Genomic DNA, 14,613 nt, shown 5'->3' with positions numbered 1-14,613 from the left:
TGAATAGTGGCAGGCTTCTGAATCTCAAATCAAGTACTCTTCAAAGCACCTTACTTCACTTGAGATAAAAACTAGAGACAGGTTTTTTCTATCTGGCCTATTCATCAAGTATAATCTACTGAATTGTTGACATTTCTAAACACTAAAGGGATTTTAAAGATCTTATTGCTCTAAAGAGAGTTACTTGTAGTACAGAATAAAGAGGCGAAATGAAAAAAATACTGGCACATGAAAAGTACAAAACGAAATAACTGAAAGCAAATAGCTATAATTTGACATATAGTTTCTGTACAAAACACATTTTTGATGTAGGAATCAGCTCAAATGTTCAACCCTCCCCCTAACTTTCTGATAAATAGCAATGTTTATTTTAATCAAAAATTAGTCACAGAAGTCTTGCATTTGATGTGATACCAGTTTCTGTCATTCATATTTAGTATATTTGTTTTCATTCACACTGCGACCTACTGTCTGAAGCAGAGTTGTTTAAAAAGAAATTAGTGTGACCTGTCTTTTAACCTTTCCCCTTCTCATTCTGTGTTTAAAGTTCCTTAAAAGCATGAGTTTCCCAAATGGTGGGCAGAATGACTGCTTGCTCACCAATGCAATTTTTCTCTCCTTTTAATAAGTAATACCAATCACTGAATAAAAATGTGATTTTTCCTAGCAAAAACGGGTTGAGCCAATATTACAGAGATCAAATTACACTTCAGGGGTTTCTGAAGTCCAAAGATTATTTGGAAGCAGCACCACAAAAGGCTTTGTTACCTGGAGTTTGTAAGTGTAGCTCTGAGTCACGGGGGATTAGTGCTGCAGAGATATTGCAATATGAATTATGTAATGTCTGCATCCTTACCTGGGAGTTACAGGAACTGAACATCATTCAGTGGCAGTTCCATGATAGCAGAAATACCTTTTTTTTTCTCCTCTTCTGGCCTGCTTTTTGCCACTGCATGAAGTGTCTCCCCGTGGCATTTGCCACTGCAGAGCTGAAGTTTCTATCTTACGAAAATCTGCAAAAAATAAACTGGTCGTCTGTTTGCAAATGTGCAGAGTTTTGTAAACCAGCAATACATTTATCTTTCTAATGTATTGCTTTCTAAGTGTATTCTTATCTTTTTGAAACAGAGGTTAGTAGCAGTAGTTTGCGCTTACGTAGCCCTTTTCCACTTCTCTCTCGCTGTTTTCAAGTGATTGACTAATTTGTGTTCCTCCACACATAATAATCCTGCAAAGCAGACCCAGAAAAATACCTGTAGCAAAGAAGAGCTTGTCCATGCATGAAAAGCAAAATAATGGGGGGGGAAAAAAAAAAAAAAAGCTCCAGAAAATTAGCCTGCTTCAAAAAGCTATTAAATTGTTCCTATCCCTGAAGCTTTACAAATGTGATAATTGTTGTGTTCTGGTGGTGCAATATGTTTCTGCAGCAAGCTGAGGAGCAAGCCCTGGTGTCTGGAGGAGGGAGCAGGGACAGGGAATCCTCCCTGTGGGCAGCCTGTACTCCAGGTCTGAGTGCCCAGAAATGCTTCCCAGCCCTGCTGGGCTGCTGAGCAAGGGAAAACTTGTAATTCCAGCTGACTTTAAAAAGTAAATACGCAGCACAGGGCTGTTCCTGCTATAAAACAATAACCCCCACCCGCCCCTCCCCGGCTAACATTTGCTTTTTGAGTTGGCAAAGCGTCATTGAAATGCACTTGCAATGGAGACTTGCCAGTGTGGTTTGGCTGTCTTGGAGCAGAACCTTTCTGTGAGGGGTTTCTGCGAGCTGGGAGATTTTATCAGGAGGCAGAATACATTTGATCACTTATTTGGTGCAATTGCACAAGGGTGTCAATGAGATTTCTGAAACGTGACAGGAGCCTGGTAAATTACAGTGAACTTTAGCAGATAGCTTTGGATGCAAACTCAAACGTTTGCGGAGGTTTTCAATCTAGCTGAAATTTCTGAGGGTGACATTAACACTGTAATCCTGGAACAGAGGAACAGATGCTTCTGCTCTGAGTGCTGTTTCTCCCTCCTGCCCACATCCTCAGCTTTTGTTTGTACACACAGTGCCTCGAACACTCCTCAGGCTTTCCCAGTAGAGAGCCTCGAGTTGCTGTAGAGCATCGTGGGCATCACCAGCAGCTCTGGAGCATTTCCAGTGAGCCATCTGTGGTGTGACAGGAAATCTGTGCTCCGTGGCAGGCTGCAGTGCCATTCAGAGAGGGAGCAGACACACTGCAGGCGCTGACTCAATGAGAAGCTTCACAGAGTTGTGGGACTGAATTCCTCCCCTTGACCTTTCAGGCTGGGAGGTAGGAGTTTGGTTTGAGGGAGTCATCAGGTTTCCCGAATAATCAGTGGATATGGACAAGCACTTGCAAGGAGGATTCATCCCTCCCTGGTTTATAATGTGAGTTAGGCTGAGTGGCTGACTTGTAGACAGCTGCAATTAGGTTGAGTGAATCCATCAGGGAAGAGGATGTGACATGAACATCAGCATCCACCCGGGCTGTCCTGAGAGCCCTGGAATCACCCAGCCTTGCATCACTGCTCTTACGTAAGCCCAGGGAGGAGATGTTCAGCAAAAAAGAACACATCCACAGGAGAAATGCCCTTGCTTTGGACACAGATGATGCCATCAGACTCACGAGCTGCTGCTTGAATTTAGAACAGTGTTTCCTTTCAGGATTTAGACAGTATATTCCAATCTCAACAATGTATTCTCAATCTCATGCCTAGACTATGTAACTAGATTGTATCAACTCCTGCCTTCCATCTTTCCCTTTCTTCACTCCATCTTTGTCACTTCATTTCTTTCCCTATGGCTGTTCTCTTTCACTCACCTTTCTGAACATTACTTTTTCAGTTAGAAGGAAAAAAAACCCCTTTAACAAAGCATTAATACAATATTTATAAATCATTACATTTTTCCTTCTGCCTTGATATTTTGTTGTTTTCCTTTTTACCCCTTTTGTGCATTCAGACCATAAACTCCTCAAGACAGAGACATTCTTTCCATTTGTGCCCGATAAGAGCTGTACCAACATTACTATAGTGTGCTGTGTAAGTATTTAGTCCAGTTCTGCTTGTGAGATTACCACAGGTTTCTCTGAATTATGGATCAGACAAGCAGTTGAACACCTGCAGTCCAGGAACCATTCCTGATGGATCCAGCCCTTCTTGTAAGCTCCTTCATGATCCAGAGACCGCAGCTAGAACATAAAGGAGCTGTATTTTTATCTTCCACTTGAGTCCCTTCACATGTAACAAATCCACGTGTTGGAATTTTTCTTTGGAATGAGTTTGTTTGGACTCATTGTCTCTACTTCACTTTCCTGACACTGAAAATAATGGCTGGAGCTGCACATCCATAAACCCACCCATCTCTACCCAGTCTGCAACTGGAACTTCTTCAGCCACCCAAAATACCCCAGGGATGCATTTTCACACAAACATGTACAGAATTGAATTGTATTGGTACAAATGTCCCTGAACAGCAGCCAGTGTTATAAAACGAAGCTTTAAATTCCGACTCAGGAATCCAGATTTCTGGTCAGAAAACAGAAACAGGACCATGTGGCACATCCAAACAAATCAGCAGAGTTTGAAGTGAATTCCCCTGGATATTATCATGTCCCTTCTGTAAAGAAGATACACTGAAAAGTGTATCAGTGTTCTGAAATGTTAAATGGATTTTTGCAAAATATATAATTAAAGGAAGTAGATTTATTAATGACTTTTAATTTTGCCATGTGTCTTTAAAAATGCTGTTCAAACAATCTGTGCTATTGGAAACCCACACTAATGGGTGTTCTGTAAATGAAGTGAAAGTCAGAACTGTCCTGGTTTTATTTTACATTCTCTAAGTGGGGGGAAAACAGGGGTTTTAGAATTGTGTTCCAATGTTCTCAGTAGTGCTATCTATCCTTTAGCAGACAGACTTATACAGGTAGAAGTTTATTTCTCAGTTATTCTTACTGGAAGCCTTCTCTCAACACCTGGTGTTAGCAATAGTTAACACCATGATGGCTTGGGTTGTGCTGCAACCTAAAAAAAAATTGAATTAATAGGACTTGCATATGGTAGATGTTATTTTAACATGAGTTTTAACATTAATTGATATAGTTGTTAATTATAAGCCAAGCACAGTTACCTAAAATGTAGAAAAATTTTAGAATGCTCTTTCTAAAAGTCAAGTCTCATGTTCTTTAAGGCCAGTTTAGAAAATGTAGAAATGCAGATTTAGAAAACATAGTTTAGAAAATCCCTGTGATCTAAAAATGGTGATGTAGTGTCAATGAATATAGCAGAACAGGAAGAAGCTGAGTTCGTGTCCATTATACAGAAAAATAGTTACCAACTGTTTTATCTCCTGAATTTGTTAAAATACTGAGCCAATTGTAACGTGAACCTGAAAGGTGGTGTGAGAAGAGTTTGTGTAAGACTGAAATGCATCTATGAGAGAACAGTTTGGCTCCACTCTCTCCACAAGATAAATGTTGTGGGTTGTGAGACCCCATCATTATTTGTGAGCCAAATTTGACAGCAGCCATATGATTTCTGCCTGACACAGGCCTAGGCCAGTTGGAATGACTTTTCTGTTCCTGTTAATGTCTTCAGGGGCCAAGTGCTTATTGTTCAGTCATTTTTGGGAAGTGAACTTCCATTAACTCAGAAGTTATAATGAAATTTTTGTATGTTTTCATTACAATGTTTTGGCATGTAAGTAATTACAAAGTTGTGTCAACATAAGTGATATATCACTCCAGTAGACCACATATCATATAAAAGAGAATTAATTTCATCAGAATACCAATATCTGGTGCCCCTCAAGCTTAGCAAGAGAAGAAGCCAAAACTTGCAGTAACCTCCATGTCAAATATCTGAGGAAAACCTTTCTCTCTAGAAGAAATTTAGTCTTGTACCTGCACATCTTTGTGTTTACATTAAGCCCAAAGGTAGAAATTACTACTAATAGGTGACAATAAATAGACATGAAGGGGGAAAACATCATGTAAAACATCTCTCTTGTGGGGGCTTTGTGGGATGGGGAGAGTTCTGCTTCCAAGAGAAGTAAGTGGGATGCAAAGCTCCCCAGCTAAGAGTCTGCATCTTTCATTTTCCCAGCATTCCTAAAATTCTTCTCCCCACCCCCTCTTCCCCCTGAACCAAATCCCTTCGGCTTTGGTGGCTCCAGTCTTCATGGAGTTGTAGCAAATGGGAGTGGAAGGGATCTGGAGAGGTCATTAACCCATCTCCTGCCCCAAGGCAGGGCTGCAGCCATACTGCACTAATAAGCTGCTATTCTTTTTTCTTTTTTGGGTTTTTTTTTTTTTTTTGGTCAAAGATCCAAGGAAATGAATTGTAAAGATTTTTGGGAAGTTTGGGCCCAGCTGTTAAAGCTTCGTGTAACTGTTAACAGAGTCACAAGATTGACTTCAGTGAAATTACTTCAATATGAATCAAATTAAAGACAAACTATCGCCTCATTTTTAATGAGATTCAGTGGTTTTGCAACTGATTTTGCAACTTTTGGGGGGGTTTTTGCTACAGTATTACACTTAAAATAGTTATGAAAATATAATAATTATTTTAGAGTAATATACAGAATTACTTGGGGTTTAGATTTGTGCCAATACACATATATCTGCTTATCACATATACCTGCTTATCACATTGCTGCTAAAAAATTGTTGTATTCTCCATTGCTTAAAGCATTTTACAGAATATGTGATTTTTGTAGCCCTCCCTAAAACAATCCCCTTGATAAAGTAGGATACACTGGCAAAACCACTCACTGGTATTTTTGTATAATACGAGTTTTTTAATGATAAATTAATATTATTTAAGAAATAATATTTAAAATAAAATTACATTCATAAAATCATTTGCTTCAATTAATTACCTAAATATTATTATATAATAAATATATTGTAAATATATATTGTATAGTATATATTATATAGTATATAGCATATAGTATATAGCATATATTATATATTATATATGTTATATAGTATATATTATATATATTGTATTATATATTATATTATATACATTATTTACATTATATATTATATATTGTATATAATATAATATATACTGTATAATATATACTATATAATATATACTGTATAATATATGATATATTATATATTACATATTATATGTTATATATTACATGTTATATATAATATATAATATATAATATATTATATATTATATATAATATATAATATATTATATATTATATATTATATATTATATATTATATATTATATATTATATATTATATATTATATATAGTATATAGTATATTGTATGTTATATGTTAATATTATTATAAATAAATTTTATTTATTATTTAATAAATAATAATTTAGTTAATGATTTAACAATAAAATAAATAACAAATAATAAATACTATTTAATTAATAAATAAACCAAACATAGGAGCCCACTGGAAGTTCCTTGAATAGCCCTGATGTGAATCTTTGCATCCCAGAAAACCATCAGTGAGTATTTGGTCCTCTGTGCTGGGGCTGGACTCACTGTGTCCCTTCTGAGCTGTCCTTTAACTTCATCTCATCTTCCACTTCTGCCTTTTTTTTCCCCCCTGTTGAGAACAAATAAAGTAATTAGAAGTTTTCTTCAGGCAGAGGGAAGAGCAGACACAAAGTATGTCATAAGTTTTGTCTCAACTGTTTTCCTTAGGTAATGCATGCCCTAAAGCTGTGTGCTTAGCTGGCTTCAGTGTAATTGTTCCTACCCTGCAAAGCCTTCCTGAGTGCCCAAAACAGCACCAAACTCCCACCAAGCCCCTTCCCCAGCTGTGCCCTGCTCCTTCTGTTCCTTTTTCTTCAGCCACTGAAGGAAAATTTAGAGTCTGATTCTGAAGATGCCAAATTTAAACCTTCCTGGCAGCCTCTGTGGATGAAAATATTGTGTGATCATGTAATTAAACATGCTGCAGGAATGCAAGTACACAATTAACTTTGCACAAAGGAAGTTTACTCCAGCATCCCCTAATATTTCACTGATGAACTTTCCTTTCCCTTGATAAACTGATAAACACCCTAGTATTTAATTGATAAACTTTATTTTCCTTTTATAAATTGATAAACACCCTAGTATTTCACTGATAAACTTTCCTTTCCCTTGATAAACTGACAAATACTCTAGTATTTCACTGATAAACTTTCTTTTCCTGTTATAAATTGATAAATACCCTAATATTTCATTGATAAACTTTACTTTCCTTTGATAAACTGATAAATACCCTAGTAATTAATTGATAAACTTTGCCTTCCTTTGATAAACTGATAAATACCCCAGTATTTCACTGATAAACTTACTTTCCTTTGATAAACTGATAAGTACCCTAGTATTTAATTGAGAAACTTTATTTTCCTTTTATAAACTGATAAATACCATAATATTTCACTGATAAACTTTACTTTCCTTTGATAAATTGATAAATACCCTAATATTTCACTGATAAACTTTACTTTCCTTTGATAAACTGATAAATACCCCAGTATTTCATTGAGAAACTTTATTTTCCTTTTATAAACTGATAAATACGCTGGTATTTCACTGATAAACTTTCCTTTCCTTTGATAACTGATAAATAGTATTTCATTGATAAACTTTACTTTCCTTTGATAAACTGATAAATACCCTAGTATTTAATTGATAAACTGATAAATACCCTAATATTTCACTGATAAATTTTCCTTTCCTTTGATAAATTGATAAATACCTTAACATTTCACTCATAAACTTTCATTTCCTTTGATAAACTGATAAATACCCTAGTATTTCACTTTCCTTTACCTTTCTTTCTAAGTTATTCCAATGAGAGTGATTGTAGGATCCTATTTTCACTTGCACATTTACTTTTGCTTTTACATTATTACATTTTGCCTTAAAGTACTGTTGCCCTGCCAGCCTGCTCTCAACTACATGAAGTTTTGTGATTCTGGAATATTTCAGTAAAAATGTTAAATTATTTAAACTAATTTTATGTTTAGCATTTAGGCCATGGATGGGTTTTTGCTGTCCTGTGAAAACCCACCTGTTGGGCACAGTCAGTGCATAAAAATTGACTCTTTTTCTGCTTTTAGGAGCAGGGGAGCTGTGCCCACATTTTGGGCTGGGGAGAGGGGCAGGAAGCAGGAATGGGGAGGACACATCCAGAATGGGTGAGAAGAGGAGGAGGAGGAGAACAAACCAGGGGATTGTTAAACAAATTAAATTAAATTAAATTAAATTAAACAAATTAAATTAAATTTGTTGAACAAATTAAATTAAAAATTGTTAAATCTGGAAAAGCAAGTCCTAACAGCATCAGATTTCTGTTTCTGAAATTGGGAGATACTTTTGCCACGTGTTTCATGTGCCTCAACTCCCTGTCTCTGAAGTGGAGGTAACTTTGCTGCCTTCTCTCCCAAGAATATTAGAAAAATAACAAAGCTGGTATTTGTGAGCACAAGGAGGGCAAGGAAGGGGAGCCTGGTGCTGAGTTTGAACCTAGGAAAAGGAGCAGGGGCTGGAAACAGAGGCAGGAAAAATGCAGGGATGTCAGGGACAGGAATGAAGAGCTTGGGTGCAGAAAGCTGAGCCTGGGGACTGTAGATAACCAGAGAAGGGACATTTTTGGCATGAAAAGCAGTTGTGGGATGGAAAGCCTGGGCAAGGATTGGGATTGCCAATGTGAGCAAAATCATCCTGATTCTTACCAGGCTGATCAGAGAAAGAGAGCTTGAAAGGGATTGGGGTCAGAGCCTCGGAAATAGCAGAGAGGTCTGTCCAGCAGAAAACGTTTTGTGTTTAGCTGGGGCTTTCAATGGGATTGTTTCTCTGTGGTCAGCAAATATCTGTGGAAATGTGGTGCTGGTGTCCCAGAACCTGTTCATACCATCACTTACTGCCTCAGCCCAAGTGACCAAAATATCCCTGTTGGTACCAAAAATAAAGGCCAGCTGCTTTACCTGTATAGTGCCGTGCAATGAATTTCCTCTTTGTCTGTGGCTTAACATTTAGAACATTTTTAAGCGGTGTTAATATATTAGGATTATTTTCAGCCCTGTATATGGGCGTACAAAAAATTTCTCCACGTAGAAAATTCCTCTGCACAGAAAATTTATCCACACAGAAAACTTCTCCAGACAGAAAACGTAAGGGATGATGTTTTGAAATACCTGTGCAGGCTTTGTTCACAGAGAACGTGTGTGTCCAGTGATTCTGATCTTAAAGACAAGATAATATTCAGCTGTTTTCAAAGGACTCTGCTGTGGTTTGTTGTTCAGAATAGGTCTGCTCTAAGGATGAATGTGGTGTATGCAGTGAAATGTGCCTCCTGGAGAACCAGCAATTTTTTAATAATGTTTGGAAGTTGGGATTGTAGAGGGATGGATTGTAGAGGAAAGGATTACAGGAGGAATGGTCTCATAATTAAAACATGGAAGGTATGGTGTGTGTCTCTGCCAATAGCGCTGAACTTCTGTGTGGTCATGTTGCTTCAACACAGCATTTTTGTTTCAATACTTTTATTTTTCTGAGTGCCTGTCTTAGGGATTCTTGGAGAAATGCTAAGCACCCAGCTGCAGATGAAGTTAGCATTTGAACATGTGGAATTCTGCTAAACATTCTGGGAAAGCAAGTCCTAACTGAGATTCTGTCTCTGAAATTAGTAGATACCTTTTGCCATGTGTTTCATGTGCCTCAATTCCCTGCCTCTAAAATGGAGGTAACTTTGCTGCCTTCTCTTCCAAGAATATCAGGAAAATAACACAGTTGGTATTTGTGAAGCATTCAAGTGCTATATACTGACATGTGCTATTGAAAAGCCATTCTGTCTGCAGAACAAGGTTTGAATAGTGCACAATAAATATGTCAGAAAAGCTCAGAGTAAACAGTGACAAGAAAATAAAATACTGGCTAGCCAGTCACTAAAGGAATAGCCAGTCCCTAAATGAGCACTGTGCATCCTCCTCACTGAAGAAGATGAGGAAGGAGAGAATAAGGCCTGTGTGATGAAATTCTGTATCATAACAAATACACCTGTAAAAAACTCACTCCCAACATCCAATCTAAGGATCTTGAATTTTTTACTTTTCCCATCTAAATCTTTGCAAATTTGCAGACATTCTTCTGTCTATTTTCTGAAATAGACAGTATTATAGCAGTATATATTCTAAAAGTATATATTTATTTATTTACATTTATCTATACTGAAAATAAAGTAATATAGCAGTATATATTTTTAAAGTATACTTTTATATATATACTATTATAGTAGTATATATTATGAAAGTGTATATATATATAAAATATATATAATTACATATATTGTATATAATATATATAATTATATCCATTATATATATTATAATAATGGTGTGTATATATATATACACTATTATAGAAGCGTATACATATATAATTTAATAATTATACATATATATAATTACATATATTGTATAGATTACATATATAATTATATAAATTCTAAATATTATATTAATGGCATACATATACACTATTATGGTAGTATATATTATATAAGTGTATATATAATAATTTAATATATTATAATTACATATATTGTATAGATTATTATATATAAATAGATATATATAATATATAATATATAATATATAATATATAATATATAATATATAATATATATTGTATATTGTATATTATATATTATATAATATATATTATATAATATATTTTATATTTTATCTTTTAGATAATAGATAGTAGATAGTATATAATTATTGTATATACAGTTATTATAATAATTGTATATATACACTAATATAATTGTATATATTATAAAAGTATATTTATTTTTATATTATTTATATACTATTATAGTAGCATATATTCTAAAAGTATATATTTATTTATATTTAAAATATAGTAGCATACATTCTAAAATAATATATTTATTTTAGAATAAATGTAGCAAATTAACACAGCGTTGACATGAAAGATTTTTTTGCTTTCTGCCCCACTTTGAAGTCCAGGGCAGCATGGCAGGTTTTGCAGTGGTTCCCTGTCTGTGATATTTACTCAGGGATATTTAGTGTCTGAGTGAGATGAGTTTGCTGGGCCTTGGTTCTGTTTGCTCCTCGTCACAGAGATGCCAGCAGGGAGTGGGGGAAGGTTGGATTCCTTCGCTTGTCTCTCCACCCCCCACATCCCCCTGCCCACAGCAAAGTGCTGTGCACTTTTTTAGAGAGAAAATATGATTGAGAGATCTGCCAAGTGCTCCCCTGTACTTCCCAGCTTCTCCTTCTCTGCTTTGCAGTGCTCCCATCCCTTCCCACAGCATCCAAGTGGCTTTTCCCAGCTCACCTTGTGCCCTGTGTGTGATGTGTTGAGGCAGAAATGAGGCAGCACCATCAGCCACAGCCGGGTTTAACCTGCCTTGGAGTAAGGGGAGAGCTGTGGGTGAAGGATTCTCTGCCACAGCACTGGTTTAATGCAGAAATTCAGAGCTGCAGTCGCTGTGTGGTATTTACAGGTGTGCGGGTTGTGCTTCTCAGGCAAAATGCTGCCAGTAAATGCACACCTCTCTCCTATTCCAGCACTGGGCTGTGGCATCTCACCCTGCACACAGGCTTTCCTGCTCCTCATGCATTATTTTCTGCATTTCCTTCCCTTGGAGAAAATAACAGCACAGTTCTTCTCCCAGTGCTGCCCACGGCCAGGAGTGGCCAGTGGTGGGAAGCCCTTGGGAGCATCTCTCAGGTTACACCCAGCTGCACAGTCTCAGAGCCAGCGAGGAATTCTGCAGTCAGCTCACTGAAAATTCAGAGATTTCCCATGCTTTTTAATCTAATTATTATGTTACAGAAGTTCCAGAAATATTGAAGAAAGGGAAGCTGTGTTTAGGTGTGATAAAAGCAAAAATGTGGCAAAGCTGAGAATAAGGACAGTCCACAGAGCCTCCTAATTCAGTTTTGCAGCCACTGCTGTTCTCCTGTTCCCTTCAGAAGCGAGTGCATTTTAAAGGAACCACCCAGTTTAGCCTTTGCCTACTAAATCTTTCAAGAAATATGCTCCTTCCATGATACCAGTTTCATAAATTATTGCACTGTGCAGAAGATGCTCAACTGTCTCATCTGACCCAGCCTGGGTCCAAAAGCAAGCCAGTCATTAAGCAAGTAAAGCCTCAGTTTTACATTAATTTTCACCTCCCTTTACAAAAGCTAAATGGTAATGTCATGTCTTTTCTACATCTCCCTCAGAGGGAGGGTGGAAATATTTTTGTCGTAGCTGAAAAATAAGGTTTATTGTGCAAGGACTGTGTGTTTGTGGGCAGCCATGTAACCTCTGTCGCTGTTTCCCCATCTGTAAACTGGATTTAATGTTCCAACAACTCACTGGGGAGGGCAGGCTTTGATTAACATGTATGATTGCCTTCTGCAAATGCAACTACTGTCACTGCTTGGTTTTATTAGCCACTATCAGTAGAATATGAGGAGGAAACATGCAGCAGAATAATGTGCAACCAGGGTGAGCCCTCTGCATCTTTTGGCTATCATATAATTTATTTTCAGACTCTTGTCACCATGCGTGCATATTAAAAATAAAACTCTACTTATACTTCAGGGCTATAGAAATCAAATAATTTGGTGTAGGGGTTGACATGCAGATGAAACACTGGTTTTTAAAGGGGAAGGTTTTTAAAGGGGAAAATGCCCATAGATGTACTTAAATACCTTGAGAAAATTTGTGTTTTGCTTAGGAAATATAACTTGGTGTAGAGGTTGACGTGCAGATGAAACACTGTTTTTTAAAGGGGAAAATGCCCATAGATGTATTTAAATACCTTGAGCAAATTTGTATTTTGTTTAGGAAATTTTCATAAGGAAAAAAAATCCATTCCAATTTAGAGAATCCAATGTGCTGAAAACACAAACCTGGTCTTTACAGAAACTGTGACACACAGTCAAGAAAGCAGCAAGGAGATTTAAAATGTTGTTGTGCCTTTAACATATCAAATATAAATCCTTCATATCATTCCTGTTGTGTTGAGGTTTTCAAAACAGAAGTATTTTGGAACAGGAGAATAATATTATGGTTGGTAAGTCTAGAAGAGCGTTGGGGAAGTGCTTTATTTGTGTGAGTAAACACGGATCAGCCAGGGAAAAGACGGCATTTCCAAATGCGCCATGCGAAATGAATTCATCTCTTTTTTTTTATTATTTTTTTCTCTCTGTGTTTTCCTCTCTTTCCTCCCTCTCTCTCTCCCCTCCTGAAACCCTCCTGCCACAGCGGCTGCATTTGCCTCCAGACTTGTCAGACACAGTGAGCCGCGCGAGCAAACAGGATCTGGCAGGATCCGCCAAACTGCTGAGCTCAGGATGCGGCGCCATGGCCATCGGCAAGCAGCACCTGGACTTCTAGTGATTCCTGCTTAGCAGCCTCGCTCACGTTCAGCTGACACCCTCATTAGGAGTGTTAATGACTTATATAAATATTTTTCTTAATGATTTGACCCAGCAGTCTTTAAAAATATGTGTTATCATATAAGGCCTTCCTTTTTTAGCTTTTTTTTTTTCCTTTTTTTTTTTTTTGTGCGTGTTCTCTTTCTTTGTACTAAATTTGGTCTCCTTTGGGTTTTGCTTTTTGTTAAATCTTTTTTTCTGTTGGGTCCTGCCATTGTTCTGCTCCATTGGAAGCAGGTAATATTTTATTCCTTTACTTAAAATACAAAAATTGCAATTACCCTTTCAATTTTTTTTTTTTACATTAAAAATAAAGGGATGTTTTTCTCAAAAGGATTTTTTATATAGTTACATATAATATTTTGTATGAATAATGGGTTTATTGAAATAAAGGAATGGAACTTATTGAAATAAAGGAATGGAACTAAGCAATTTGTTGTCATGTGTTATTCAAACAGCAAACTACACATTTTTAAAAACATGCATTTCTGTAATTGAAACACCATTCTTAAATTTCAGGAAATCCCTACCTCATTTTATTAAATATGTAATAATAAATTTATAATACATAAGATAGTTTTTATTCTAATAGGACTGCAATTGAGGATGGGGGTGTTTAAATCAGAATATATTATAGATAATTACTTTGCCTTATGGCTTACTACATGGATTAAAATGCACTTGAATGGAATTTCCTAACCAGAGAGGAAAGAATTGATTTCCTTATGTAGTTCAAAACAGTAATCCTAAACAATTGAAGTCAGCACTATGAAATTATGTCAACAGACATAATTCAAGATGGAAATTCAAACCGACAGCTACATTAATGCTGGGAAACCAGAAGAGTGCATTGGAGCTGGGGGATGTCACAGAGAGCTGGTCTAAAGCAGGGCAGAATACACAAGTAATTCAGCCTTTTGTACCCTCAGATATACAATTTGTGAGCTCCTAACTGTTCTCTGTGTATCCCCGTGTCTCTCTCATCAAACAAAGGAACAGTGAAGCAAAGCTGACCTGGGAATTAAAGTGGTTTGCATTCTTTCTTCTGAGGCTGACTTCCATTTTGAGAGGTAATATCTTCTTCTCTGCAGAACTTCCAAGCCACCCAGCTGTAAGATTGCATTACAGTTTCAAAATTTAGTCTTTATAATAGTGTATT

At 36.5% G+C, this 14,613-nt stretch overlaps 1 protein-coding gene across 1 annotated transcript in view; it reads left to right on the top strand.

Moving 5' to 3' along the window:
- The window catches only part of ELP4 (elongator acetyltransferase complex subunit 4), a 146,606-nt gene extending 132,724 nt beyond the window's left edge, over positions 1 to 13,882 (top strand). Inside the window, exon 10 of the mRNA XM_054283655.1 lies at positions 13,282 to 13,882. Within this exon, the coding sequence (XP_054139630.1) occupies positions 13,282 to 13,413 (132 nt within the window). The 3' untranslated portion in view covers positions 13,414 to 13,882. The remainder of the gene's footprint in view (positions 1 to 13,281) is intronic.
- Positions 13,883 to 14,613: the final 731 nt, after the last annotated feature.

Source organism: Melozone crissalis, unplaced genomic scaffold (assembly GCF_028551555.1).
Source record: "Melozone crissalis strain CALT ecotype California unplaced genomic scaffold, PUWL_Pcris_2 ptg000038l_1, whole genome shotgun sequence".
Taxonomy (NCBI): Eukaryota; Metazoa; Chordata; class Aves; order Passeriformes; family Passerellidae; genus Melozone; species Melozone crissalis.
The sequence above is the reverse complement of the archived record's forward strand: the minus strand, read 5'-3'. Positions and strand labels throughout refer to the sequence as shown.